The sequence below is a fragment of the Canis aureus genome, chromosome 22 (genome assembly GCF_053574225.1).
Source record: "Canis aureus isolate CA01 chromosome 22, VMU_Caureus_v.1.0, whole genome shotgun sequence".
In the NCBI taxonomy this organism is placed as follows: Eukaryota; Metazoa; Chordata; class Mammalia; order Carnivora; family Canidae; genus Canis; species Canis aureus.
In genome coordinates this window covers 8,285,836-8,299,406 of record NC_135632.1, presented here as the reverse complement: position 1 = coordinate 8,299,406, position 13,571 = coordinate 8,285,836, and the positions used below count along the sequence as shown (strand labels likewise).

General features: G+C 43.2%; 1 protein-coding gene across 1 annotated transcript in view; it reads right to left on the bottom strand.

Annotated features, from left to right (window-relative positions):
* The window catches only part of WWTR1 (WW domain containing transcription regulator 1), a 133,160-nt gene that overhangs the window by 15,660 nt on the left and 103,929 nt on the right, over positions 1 to 13,571 (bottom strand). Inside the window, exon 4 of the mRNA XM_077864729.1 lies at positions 9,870 to 10,072. Within this exon, the coding sequence (XP_077720855.1) occupies positions 9,870 to 10,072 (203 nt within the window). The remainder of the gene's footprint in view (positions 1 to 9,869; positions 10,073 to 13,571) is intronic.

The following is a 13,571-nucleotide window of genomic DNA, read 5'->3' as shown; positions in this document are numbered from 1 at the left end:
ATGAGAGACAGAGAGAGAGAGAGGCAGAGACACAGACAGATGGAGAAGCAGGTTCCCTGCGGGGAGCCTGACAGGACTTCATCCCAGAACCCCAGGATCACACCCTGAGCTGAAGGCAGATGCTCAACCACTGAGCCACGCAGGTGCCCCTCTACCACAGAGCTGAGACAGATCTGAGGAAGGGCTTTCCAGCTAGTAGCCTTGTTGAGTGGTAGAACTGGCTCTCTCAATTCTCTGGGCTACTGGCCACTGGAATTCTCAAGCAGTTGTTGAAGGTGAAATGCTATTAGACATGTCCAGAGCTTGGCACAGGAGAAAAGGCATCCCTGGAATCGGAAAAGACTGGAGTTCAAATCCCAGGTCAGTTATTCTCTAACTAGAACATCTTGGGCTAGACTCTTACCCTTCCTTGATAGTTTATTCATCTGAAAAAAAGAGACAGCTTATAAAAGTCACGTTGTTAGGCTGTTATATTTTATTTTTTAAAGATTGTATTTATTTATTCATGAGAGAGGCAGAGATATGGGCAGGGGGAGAAGGCGGCTCCTTGGAAGGAGCCCAATGTGGGACTTGATCCCAGGACCCCGGGATCACACCCTGAGCCGAAGGCAGACGCTCAACTGCTGAGCCACCCAGGCATCCCTGTTATGAAGATTTAAAAGCATGTTTATAAAGAACCTGGCCCGGAGAGGGAGTCAACAGAATGAGTTCCTGATAGAGTTGCATGTTTTAGGAGGCAGAGATGTCAGCGAAAGCTTGCATATCACTTACGGTGTGGGAAGCACTGCTCTAAGCACTCTATCATTTCATCTTCATGACAACCCAACCATCTCCATTTTACAGATGAGGAAACTGAAGCACAGAGAAGCAACCTTCCCAAGATCTGGCTCGAGTCTGTTCTCATAGCCGTCCTCACAGTGCAGCAGAGAGAAGAAAACCAAGGGTTGAGGTCAGGAGACCTAAAATTTTCAGCTCTTTCATCTACTGGCCATGGGACTTGGGCAAGTTATCTCATTTCTCTGGGCCTATTTTCCCAGTTATCAAATGGAAATACCAGCCCTCCTCCTTCAGGTAGCATGGAGGAAGACCTGATGATACAGCCTATTTAGCTGTCCTGAACATAGTTTCCCTTGCCAAATTGGGAAAAAAACTGAATTGGACATATTCTATGGTTCTTTTCAATGTATATGGGTGGAGTTAGTGTCCTGGGAATTCACAACACACCAAGCAAAGCTGTAAGTTCAGATTTTAAAGGCCAGTTTCAGAAAGATCTGGAAAGCTGCCCCTAGTAGCCCCACCCCTCCCCCTCTCCCCCTCCCCACACTACTGTATTTTTTTTTTTCTCTATCCAAGCTGCGGGTGGAAAGACTTGCAAAATAAAGGCTTGAGAATCTCTTTCAGAGTTTGTGGTTGTCCATCTAGGTCCCTGAAACGAATAATTATATGTGGGTTAAAAATAAAAAAACACCACCAAACCCCTTTCCTAGCAGCTGGGGAAGGGGGTGGGGTGTAAAACAGCAAGGAGGATGTGAAAGACAAATGCTGATTTGTAAGTTGAAGATGTCCCTGGAAGCCAACCTCAAACCTCCCTTCCTTCCAGCTCCCCGCTGGCCTGCAGCTTGCCTGTGGAATAAATCAACAGAGGAGGTGAGAAAGCAAACAGCAGTTGAAAGCGTCCTGTCCTGTAGCCCGGTCTGTCCTTGGCCAAGGGATGCAGCCAGCCAGCTCCTGCCCTCCCTGGAATGGGCTTCAAAGAGAAGTGAAATGACAATAACCCTCCTGAGGGGGCTCTGCTTGACTTAAGCGTGTGTGGCCAGGGGTTCAACAAAACTGGAAGATTGGATTGTTTTAATTATAAAGGGTGGGGTGAGTACAGACAAATGAAAAAAAAAAAATAAAGACAATATTTTGAAATCCTAACATTAAAATAGTTATTCTGGTGCAGAAAAGTCGCTGCCTCTGCCAAAACCCTCAGGGACTGCAGAGGCAGAAGGCTGAATTATTTACCTTCTTTACAGAAAAAAAAAAAATTCCCAATGTAAATTTCTTTTTAACTCTGTGCCAAGAGATTCTAGAAATTCATTGTCACATTTCCTGGAGCCTCCCTTTTTCAAATACCTCATCGTACATGCTCAGCTGCCAGACTGTTGGTATGAAAGAAGCGTCAAACCTCTAACGCTTTTTGGGGAAGACATTCGTTGAGTCCATGATGATTACCCATGGTGTGTCTGCTGCTCTCGCAATCTGGGATGTAGATCACAATCTGGTGTTAGGCTATAATCTCTGTTGTCCCTTAGGATCACGTTCAGGAAAACTTTACAATTTAGATATTCTCTCTCTCTCTCTCTCCACACACACACACACACACACACACACACACACTAGCTGAATGGATTCTGGAACGGTCTGTTTCTTTGTGCCTTGGTGATCTTCTGAAGATCACAAATATGAAGTTGCTTTTCCTTGTGCAAACTTGGTGACCCTCTATTTTAAAAACATGTTCAGTTTATAGGATTTTTAAAAGGGGTCCTTGTAGGGACGCCTGGGTGGCTTAGTGGTTTAGCGTCTGCCTTTGGCTCAGGGCATGATCCCAGAGACCCGGGATCGAGTCCCACGTCGGGCTCTCTGCGTGGAGCCTGCTTCTCCCTCTGCCTGTGTTTCTGCCTCTCTATGTCTCTCATGAATAAATAAAAATTTAAAAAGGGGGGGGGGTCCTTGAAAAAAGACTTCTATTGATATTATTCCTCAGCAGCATGAGAACCCCAGGTCCTTTCAGAAAATGGATTATTTCTGGGACTCGTAGACAAATAAAACACTGACGGAAACTAGCACTGAAGCTCTCTGGAGAGCAGGGACCAAGTCCGTCTGTCCGCTGTGCATTTAGTACCCAGAGCATTTCTTGGACCAATCAATGACTGAACTTAAGTAGCCAGGCCACCAGAGATGGAGTCACATGCTGGTTGGACGACATGACCTCTGACGTCCCAGTCAACCCGGAAACCCAGTTCCATGAGATGCTTTTCTGGAAGTTAAATTATAGCTTCTGAAGCAAAGACAGAGAAATAGCCACCATTTATGCCTCATGAGCTGCTATAATACGGCACTTTTAACCTCTCTAAATAGCTATTCTTCACATGACAAATACCAGACTCCAGATTCTTCTCCCAGAGCAGGGCTGCTCCCAGCCGGGCGTGTCCCTCCCCGGCCCACGGCCCACGGCCCACGGTCAGGAATGGCTGCTCGGGGCGGCCAGCTGGCCAGACCCCGGCGTGGCTGTCAGGCCTAACAGAAATCTGTGAGGCCTGCCAGAAGAATTCCGAGGCCTCCGGCCCAAACCCTTGTCCCCGTCCCCGTTGCCCCGGCAACTAGAGGCCAGGCTTAGTCAGCAGTTTTGTTTGACAAGCTGCATTCTCCTGTCCACGGAGCCCCAATTAAGAGAAAGCCCAGGGTAAAAGCAGCGCTGGATTTGTCTAGAATAATAACGGTTTCTCAACAAGACAGGGCCTGAGAAGGGGCAAGGGGGAGCTAAAGCTTCTCCACTTCAGAATCTTCCAGGCCCTGGGGGCTGACAGGAAGTCCTTGAGGTTAACATCTTCAAGGCAGAAGGCCCCCCAGCTTCCTAATTAAATGAATAACACACATGAAAAGAAATACTCTGCTCAGATAAAGCCATGACTCTGTTTTCATGTCAAGGAATTGTTCTTTTAGATGAGTAAATAGTGACTGAGAAGCCTGTTTCTCAATTTCTTAGCAGTTACCAGAATTTTCCATTTCTCTGGGTAAAGTTGCAAACATGCCCTTTATGATACTGAGCAAATACTGTGTTGATTTTTAAGCTGTAACAGCAGAATCGTCTACAGTCATTGTGGGCATGCGTGGCTCACGGTATTTTAAAAATTACGTCCAAAAAAAAAAAAAATTACGTCCAGCCCTGTTGTAGAAAGGATCCGAGGCAGCTTACAATAGATATATCCAAAGTCACAGCACAACTACCATGGCTGATACAGAATAATCAAATGATGTCCCCATATATTAAGATGAAGAGATAATAAAACAGGAGTATATGCTACCTGTTTTGTTTTAAAAACAGAGCATACACACAGATACATACAAAGACCGGAGAGAAAGCTCCAGCATCCATCATAGCCATTCTCTGAAGACTATGAGTGATTATTATGTTCTTATTTTTTAGTATCTCAAAATTGTTTTGTAATAAATCTTTTGTCTTGTGTGATAATTTTGCTTTCTTATTATTTTAATTGATACACAGTAAAATCCACTCTATGGTATACATTTCTGAATTTTGACAAATCGAGATACAGAACAGTGCCACTACCCCCAAAATTCCCTAGTGCTGCCCCTTTGTAGGCAGCCCCCACCCCCCGACCTCCAACCCTGGCACCCAGTTACCTGTTCTCCGTTCCTATAGTTTTGTCTTTTACAGAATATCATGCAAATGGAATCATAAAGATCTGGCTTATTTCACTATGTAAATGCTTCTTTTGTCTCAATCAGGAAAAAACAAACAAACAAGCAAAAAAACCCTACTCAGTTATATTTGTAGAAATTAAAGACTTTATTTTTCTAATTAAAAAGAAAAAAATGTTGGGACGCCTGGGTGGCTCAGCAGTTGGGCACCTGCCTTCGGCCCAGGGCATGACCCTGGAGTCCTGGGATCAAGTCGCACATCGGGCTCCCTGCATGGAGCCTGCTACTCCCTCTGCCTGTGTCTCTGCCTCTCTGTGTGTCTCTGTGTGTCTCATGAATAAATAAATCTTAAAAAAAAAGAAAGAAAGAAAGAAAGAAAAAATGTCAAACTGAATTCAAAATTCTTTTTAAAGAACATGAAGATACCAGGAGACACACCTTCAACACACCTTTCTTTTCTCCAGTTGCCATTTCTCTAACGAACATGAAGCTGCCTCTCCAGGTTTGGGAAATTTCACAAAAATAAAACTCTCATTATACAACAAACAAACAAAAAACAAAACAAACCATTTTTCTCATTATCATGGACAACTGAAAAGGTCTTTCCCAAAAACTCACTCTCCACAATGTCTGCGATAGATGCCTGTAGAAGCAGGGAAACATCCATGCTCCTAAGAAGACTGCATATTGCAGACCTGGCTAGGATTCCCCTGAGCTTGTTCGGGGCACCCCTTAGCTTGGTGCACCTGCCACATCCTGAGATACAAGAAGTTCAACTGTGGCTACTGCAGCCAATGCTAAATTGTAGGGACCATTTTTAATGAAATGCTCCTACTTCAGAAGATTCCTAATCGAGGGAGATACTAAATACCTGACTGGCCCTTTGATCCTAAAGGCTGTGGCTGCTGTTGGCCTGAGGGGCCACTGAACACAATAAAGAAGTACCCTCTGTTCACTTCACAGACTCTGTGCTGTGGTGTGTCTGCCCTCGGCTCCAGAAAATGAAAGTAGAAAAGAGTTTGAATTTACCCATCTGGCCACAAATCTGGATTAGTTGTAATCATTTTGATCTCATCATTTTGCTTGTCTGTTAAGGTGTAAGTTATCCAGGGCACCTGGGTGGCTCAGTGGTTGAGCGTCTGCCTTTGGCTCAGGTCGTGATCCTGGGGTCCTAGGATCGAGTCCCATATCCGGCTCCCCACAGGGAGCCTGCTTCTCCCTCTGCCTATGTCTCTGCCTCTCTCTCTGTTTCTTATGAAAAAATAAATAAAAATCTTAAAAAAATAAAAAAAGATACAAGTTATCCAAGGGTGGTCAAGTCTCATTTATCTTTTTGTTATTTTTCAACACGTAAACACTGGTTGGATAAATAATGAGATAAAGAAAAGAATGAAAAACACAGGGCAGCCCCAGTGGCCCAGTGGTTTAGCACCACCTTCAGCCCGGGGTGTGATCCTGGAGACCCGGGATCGAGTCCCACGTCAGCTCCCTGCGTGGGGCGTGCTTCTCCCTCTGTCTCTCTCTCTCTCTCTCTCTCTGTGTGTCTGTCATGAATAAATAAATAAAATCTTAAAAATAAATGAAAAACACAATTTTCCATCCTGAAATAATGAATGTTCACCTCAGATCTATAATCAAGCTTTCCTTACACCCATTTGTTGATACTCTACATGATTTCAGTGACCACGAGTTAACATGTGAGCCCCTGGCAACATGCGATGTATGTCAGTTTATGTGATACCAACTGAGGAGCTTCTTTCTCCATAGGGCAACTTTGTCAGACGACACACCTGGAGGATGATGGCATGAGGAAGGAAGAGGTAGACGGAGGGACAAAACCAAATATTTACATAGTATTTAATTGATAAGGAGCTTTCATATTTATTATATGTTTAAGGATGATCACAATTTTCGGAATGGTGATTATTTTCCCAAGAACTAGGGAATAAATTCATCTACTCATTAAATTTACCAACCTCCCTTCTCACTGTGGAGATAGAAATAGGATGGGGCCTCTCTCTTGGAAATTCTCTCTTGGTAGAACTGCAGGTAGGTCAAGGCTGCCTGCAAGGCAGGGGCCCTGAGAAGGCAGCCTGCACAGCTAGGCCCGCGTGTGAGCAACAGGAAAGCCATGCTCCTTACAGACTGCCCAGTGAGCAAAGGAGATTCAGGTGCTTGTTGACCATCGTGGGCATGGGAGTGGGACAGGATGAAGAAATGGAAGTCTACAGATAATCTTCAGACCTTCGTAATCATGGGGCACCAGGGTGGCTCAGCTGATTAAGCATCCAACTCTTAATTTCAGCTCAGGTCATGATCTCAGGGTCGTGGGATCCAGCCCTGCATTGGGCTCTGCTTCTCTCCCTCTCCCCCTCCCTCTACTCATGCTCTAGCTCTATAAATATGCAAGTAAATACATAAATAAATAAGTCTTTTAAAAACAAATCTTCAGACCTCATCAGGACCACCATTTCCTCTACCCTTATTCCAGTTTTCTACCAGATTCTAAATAAGGCAGCTAAACAGGTTGGACAAATATCACCTTTACTAATAGTCCATTTCCCTGTCCCTGGCTTAAGTGTAAATACTGAGGCAGAAAATCAACATCATCAGAAGAAGAAAGAAAGGAAGTAAAGGAAGTAAAGGAAGAAGAAAGAAAGAAAGAAAAGAAAGAAAGAAAGAAAAGAAAGAAAGAAAGAAAGAAAGAAAGAAAGAAAGAAAGAAAGAAAGAAAGAAAAGGAAGAAGTAAAAAAATCCCACTAAGATGATAGATATAATCCATACCTGAACAATCAGGCATCTTGGCAAAAACCCCAGAAAACTATCAGCGAACACTCCAACACTATTTACCGTAGAGCCTTAAATAGTATCTTTGACACTGAGGAGCAGGCTGCTTCTGGATGGGGGGTAAAAACCTGCCATGATTAAGAAATCCCTTTAGATCTCTTTTCCTGTATTCTATAACTAAAATAAAAGGACATGAGAACCATCCATTCCACCTCCCTCTCCTCCTCTTAACTACACACACACACACACACACACACACACACACACACACAAGCTGAACTATGGGAGCCTCTGCGAGCAAATCTGGACATTCCTCCCCACTGTCCTATACAGTAGGATTGCACAATATGATGCAGCAAAATGCTCCAAGTTCCACAGCCTCTAGGGATCAGCATTTAATGAACTCGGTTGGCATTTCTGTAATATGAACCATCAATACTACATTCTGGTTCAAAGGCACCTATGGTTGGAATAAAGGAAACAATTTGGGGCACTTTTCCCCACCCCTCTGCAGAAATACTTTCCGTGGGAAAGGAGGAGGTGGGGCAAGAGAAAGAAACACAGAAAGTGGCACAAACTGAGAAATAAATCATTCTTTGCAGAAACCTCCACAGCCTTGTGTAAAGGGGGAAAAAAATGCATGAAAGGCTCTTTTACATATAAAACTAAAAGAAAAGTTATAAATGCTACCATTAATACTGTTTAATTTATTCTATATTATGAAACAGAAAAAATATTCCAAGTGGAATTATTATCCTAAGACAAAAAAAATAATAATACAATTGTTTCCTGTTAGGAAACATGATACTGTATATCTAAAAACAGCATAAACAACTGTTACCCTGAAATAACCATAAACATTCAGACACAAATCCTCAGGGAAAAAGGCACAACTGTAGTTAATGTTATAAAGCTGTATTCCTCAAATTCAGAAGATAGTTCCACTGAACAACAAAGCACAATTTATATTCATTTCTCTCGTCAAAGGCTATGTCTAAGGACTTCTTTTAAATCGCCACGTCTTTAAGACCTCACATTATATAGATACTTTACATCCTAGAACTTGATGAGAAATACAATATTCATTTATAGAAGTCAATGTATATTTTTGAAAGGATCAGATGTAACTAAAAGGAAAGAAGCAAAGTTTACTGTGACACTCCCAGGCTCTTACAAGAAAGCTCTCTGGAATGGTTAAAACTACTTATTTCCCTTAAACTAGTGAAAGGAGGCCACTCATGTATCTTGCTTCATGTGAGTGATAAAGCAAAGTCTCAAGAATTAGAACAATAAACTGAAGCTTTCCTCCCTAAAATGTAGTCAGCAAAATTTATGAGATCTAAAAACACAGGCTCCATTAGTTTAGCAACACAGAATAAATATCCTGTTCTTGCACAGATGGAGCCACTGAGGGAGGCAGAAAACTGTGGGTTCCTTCAGGGATTCTGTTGTATTCATTTTTTGAAGTGCTGCATCCACCCTGACCCACAGAGGATACCCACCAACATTCGGTCCACTAAGTGATGAATGAATGAATGAATGAATGAATGAATGGAGTATGGCAAAAGATGCCTGATCAATACCCACTTTATCAGAGCCTGTATGCAAACATTTTTCCTTTCTCATTCTCCCTCAATCTTTTTCATGTTCTGTGGCGAACGAAAGATGGTTGCAAACCCTTTGTCATTGTGTCCATGGGACGGACATCTCTTCTGCTATCTGCTTTAATCTAGGGCAAATCTGTGATTTCTTTAAGAGCATATGGAAGAAGTGATTCTGTGACCCTTTCCAGAACCAGATCCTAAGACACTGGCAGATTCTACATCTTGTTTCTTGGAACATTCTCTCTGGGAAAACCAAGCTACTATACATCATGTCCCACTAGTGAGACTGCGTGCTAGCTAGAGGTGCCATATATAGATACTCTAGGTTTTAGTTCCAACCGGGTCCAGTCTTCCAGCAATCCTTAATCATGATGCCACACACTTGAATAAAGCCATCTTGGACCCTCCAGACCAACCCAACCACCAGCTGAATGCTACTAAATTGGCCTTCATCAACACCACATAGAGCAGAAGAACAGGCCAGCTGAGCCCTGCCCAAATTCCTGACCCACAAAACTGTTTTAAGCCACTGTGTCTTGGGATAATATATTACACAGCAATAGTTAATTGGAACACAGTATTCCTCTCCTTATAGAGATCAACAGTAGAACCCAAAGGCAGCATGCTAACATAGCTAGTCCTCATACACATATGTTTGGCTCTGAAGACAAATGCAGGTAGATGTTGGGAGAAGAAACCGGATTCTTGGGGATCCCTGGGTGGCGCAGCGGTTTGGCGCCTGCCTTTGGCCCAGGGCGTGATCCTGGAGACCCGGGATCGAGTCCCACATCGGGCTCCCGGTGCATGGAGCCTGCTTCTTCCTCTGCCTATGTCTCTGCCTTTCTCTCTCTCTCTCTCTCTCTCTGTGACTATCATAAAAAAAAAAAAAAAAAAAAAGAAACCGGATTCTTAACTCATATGGTCTGGAGTAGGCTTTGGGCCTTGAATGCTTCTAGACCAAGATTTGCCCCAATGGCCAGCAGCTACCTACCCTCTAGCCTTGGCACCCAAGATCATGGAGCCTCCAGCAGGTACCACAGAAGGCCATACCTGCCTCATGAGCTCCTCTTGACGCATTCTGATCCGCTCTCTCTCCATCTGGATCCTCTGAAGCCGGAGCTTCTGCTGCTGCTGCTGTTGAGTGGTCAGAGCATTGGGCATGCTCATGAGCCCTGCTGGTGGGTTCTGGGTAGGGTGGTTCTGCTGGCTCAGGTTAGTGGGTGCCATTTGCTGCTGGTGCTGGTGATTCATCACTATAGGAGGGAAGAACATAAGGGGATTAATGAACAGGTCCTACAATACCTTATCAAAAAGAGACCATTGGAATGCTCTGTGCTTTGGCATATAGATTCCTGAGATTCCTTCCAAAGTACTTTCCTGTTAATCATTATTGTTTAAGTCATTATTACCTTAATTAAATTCGTGGAGACTCACGTACTGGCCCCATTCCTGACTCATCTAGTCTTGGCATTTTGTGCCCTGTTAAAAATTACTTCACACCTTGCCTGTGTCTAGAGCACATTTTAAGCCTTTAAGAACATAGTGGTCAAAAATAAATTTCACAAAAGGTTACCACAACATAGGATGTAATTTCAGCAGGACATGTGGGTGTGTGTGCACCTTCTAGACAACCTGCATGTTTACAGCAGAGCTAAGGAGGGCATGACCTTACAGATATACGGCAGTGGACAATAATATCTACGGTGATGAGTGAGACAAGCAAGATATAAAATACAGCACCTAGACCAGGCCCCTACACAGGAGGACCCACTGATGCTTTCTTACAAAAGGGGACCCCAAAAAAGCATGAGCTAAGATCAGAAACAAATATCTTATTGAGAAAAAGAAATGTTTTAGTTTTTGCAAAGGGAAAAATTAGTGCGAAAGAAATTACATGAAAATGATAATCATAGAGGCACCTGTGTGGCTCAGTCAGTTAAGCGTCGTCCTTTGGTTCAGATCCCGATCTCAGGGTGCTAGGATCGAGTCCTCCGTGGAGCTCTCTGCTTAGCGGGAGTCTGTTTCTCCCTTTCTCTTCTGCCCCTCCCCCTGCTCTTGCACACATGCTCCCTCTCTCAAATAAATAAAATCTTTAAAAAATGATAATCACAGTGGAGTCCGTTACGCACTGGACTCTTGGTTTCAGCTGAGGTTGTGATCTCAGGGTCTTGGGATCAAGCTCTGCATGGGGCTCCACGCTCAGCATGGAATCCGCTTAACACTCTCCCTCTCAAATAAATAAATGGATCTTTAAAAAAATGATAATCACATTTGTGATTGGATAAAGGCATTCTAGAAGTGTTTTAAATGTCTTAAGGATTTTCTAGTTATCTGCATTTCTAACATCTTAAATTTTAGCATGCAGTACTGCTTCACTTGAGGAAAGCATTTTAAAATCCTTTAATAAATTCTATAATTGGTATCCCCAGGCACAAAAAACCCCCCACATCTTTAAAAAAAAAAAAAAAGTGCTAGTTTTTCTTAAAACCGTTTACCAGTCAAATTTGCTTAACTTCTGCCTTGGCAATATCCTATAATTAGGAAAACCATGCCTTTCTGTCTATTTGCTCTTATGCCAGGGCCCAAAACAATATATAGTCTTGTATACTCCATTTCTAAGGAAAAACTCAATTTTTGCTATATTTGGTAACACTGTCTTTAAAAAGAAAACTATTAGCATCATTTATTTAAAGTCTAAAAGTTAAATATTTTAGACCTTTCATTGGGAAGACATGGACATCATGTGGAAACAGGTTTTTGCGTTTCTTTTTTAAATTTAAATTCAATTTGCCAACATATAGTAGAACACCTAGTGCTCACACATCAAATGCCCTCCTCAGTGCCCGTCACCCAGTCACCCCATCCCCTCATCCTCCTCCCCCCTTCTGCAACCCTTTGTTTCCCAGAGTCAGAAGTCTCTCATGGTTTGTCTTCCTCTCTAATTTGTCCCCACTCAGTTTCCCTCCTTTCCCTTAGAGTCCCTTTCACTATTTCTTATATTGTAGAAACACGTTTAATAACTAAATTTTCTTAAGTGAATTTTAAAATAAATTTTAAAGCTACCTTACATAATATATAATATGCAACTTTATGCTACTTTATGTAACATATGCATATATATAACATATTCATTTAGTGTGTATTTATTATACACATTAAACATATATAGAGGCCCTTCTCTCTCTCTCTCTCTCTCTCTCACACACACACACACACACACACACACTCGAAAGAAAGCATCAACACAGAGGACTTTCTGTGGACAAATTGGTTTCCTTAAGGAACGATTAATTCCATAGCAGGAACTTCCTCCGGATGGGGGTAGAGGTAGGGCAAAAACATTCTTTTTTAAAAAAATTTATTTATAACTCACTCAAATCTTGAATGCATTTCCTGTGTGCCAGGCACTGGGTTTGGCTTTGGATAAATAGCTCCTGCCCTCACAGGAATTAACAGGCTCTTGGAAGGAATGTGTGAAGAAATGAGGTGAATTTACATGTGGAGCTGCGGAAGGCCAGAATGTTAGGTTTTGTCAGGATTCTTAGGAATGATCCAGCCCATCCCTTTATTTTATGGGAGAGAGACTGAAACCGAGGGCGGTAAAGGGGTGTGCTCCGGTGAGCGGCAGGTAGAACCAAAGCCCAAGAGGAGGCCTCCTGACATCCCGTCCACCCGCTCTCCCAACTGTCCTCGGCCGCCCTCTGTCACGCCGTACGCTGAGGCACAGAGACAGCTGCTGAAAGGAGAGCAACCCTCTGAACGGTCTGCCTGCAATAGCAAGAAGCTTACCAATTAAACAGTAGGTCATCAAAACAGGGCCTTGGGCCCAGAGCTGCTCATCTTACAAACAGGAAGAAGGGTTCAAGGAAGGTCTGGATAGACAACTGTCTGCTCCTGAAGGGGAGGTAAGAATAGTTGGGCACATTTTGGCTAACCAGCGCCTAACCAGCCTAGGATTTCCTTTCTGCAGAACCCTCGCCTTCTGGCACCATTCCTGGCACACAGGGAGGCTCACTAAATGATGAGACGAATGAATGAGACAAGTTGGCAATTCCTTATATGTTCTCGGTTTGAGAACCAAAAAAAAAGCACAGCCCCCGTGGGTGCAGAATTACTGAGATGAGCGTTTTGTTGATCACATGGCCTTCTAGAAATGGTCAGATCATTTTACAACCTCTATTGGAAGGCCTGGGTAGGAAGTCAGGGATTGTACACATACTGTGATCACTGGGGGGGGGGAAGTGCTCTTAAATACAGATGAAAGGTAAGACAAAGTCAAGACACGCTGAAGGGCTTGATTCATGAGGACCTCTTTCAGCCCAAAAGGAAGCCAACATGGAAGAAGAATGATTATTTCCAGGGATAGTCATTTCTGAACTTCTGAAAAAGCATGCTCTTATTTTTTTTTCTGATTTTAACTACTATAGACAAAAAAAGATGCCCAATTGTGTCTAGAAGACAAATCTGTAAATTGAAATATTTTCAATATCAGAAATCCCCAGACTAGGAAAAAGAAGCTTGAAAGATTATTTATTTATGTATTTATTCATAAGAGACACAGACGCATAGGCAGAGGGAGAAGCAGGCTCCCCGCAGGGAACCGGACGTAGGACTCGATCCCAGGACCCCAGGACCCCGGGACCACACCCTGAGCCGAAGGCAGATGCTCAACCACTAAGCCACCCAGGCGTCCCGGAAAAAGCTTTAAAAAGTTAGTTGTTTGTTGGCAGCACAGAGGTTATTAATTGTAAA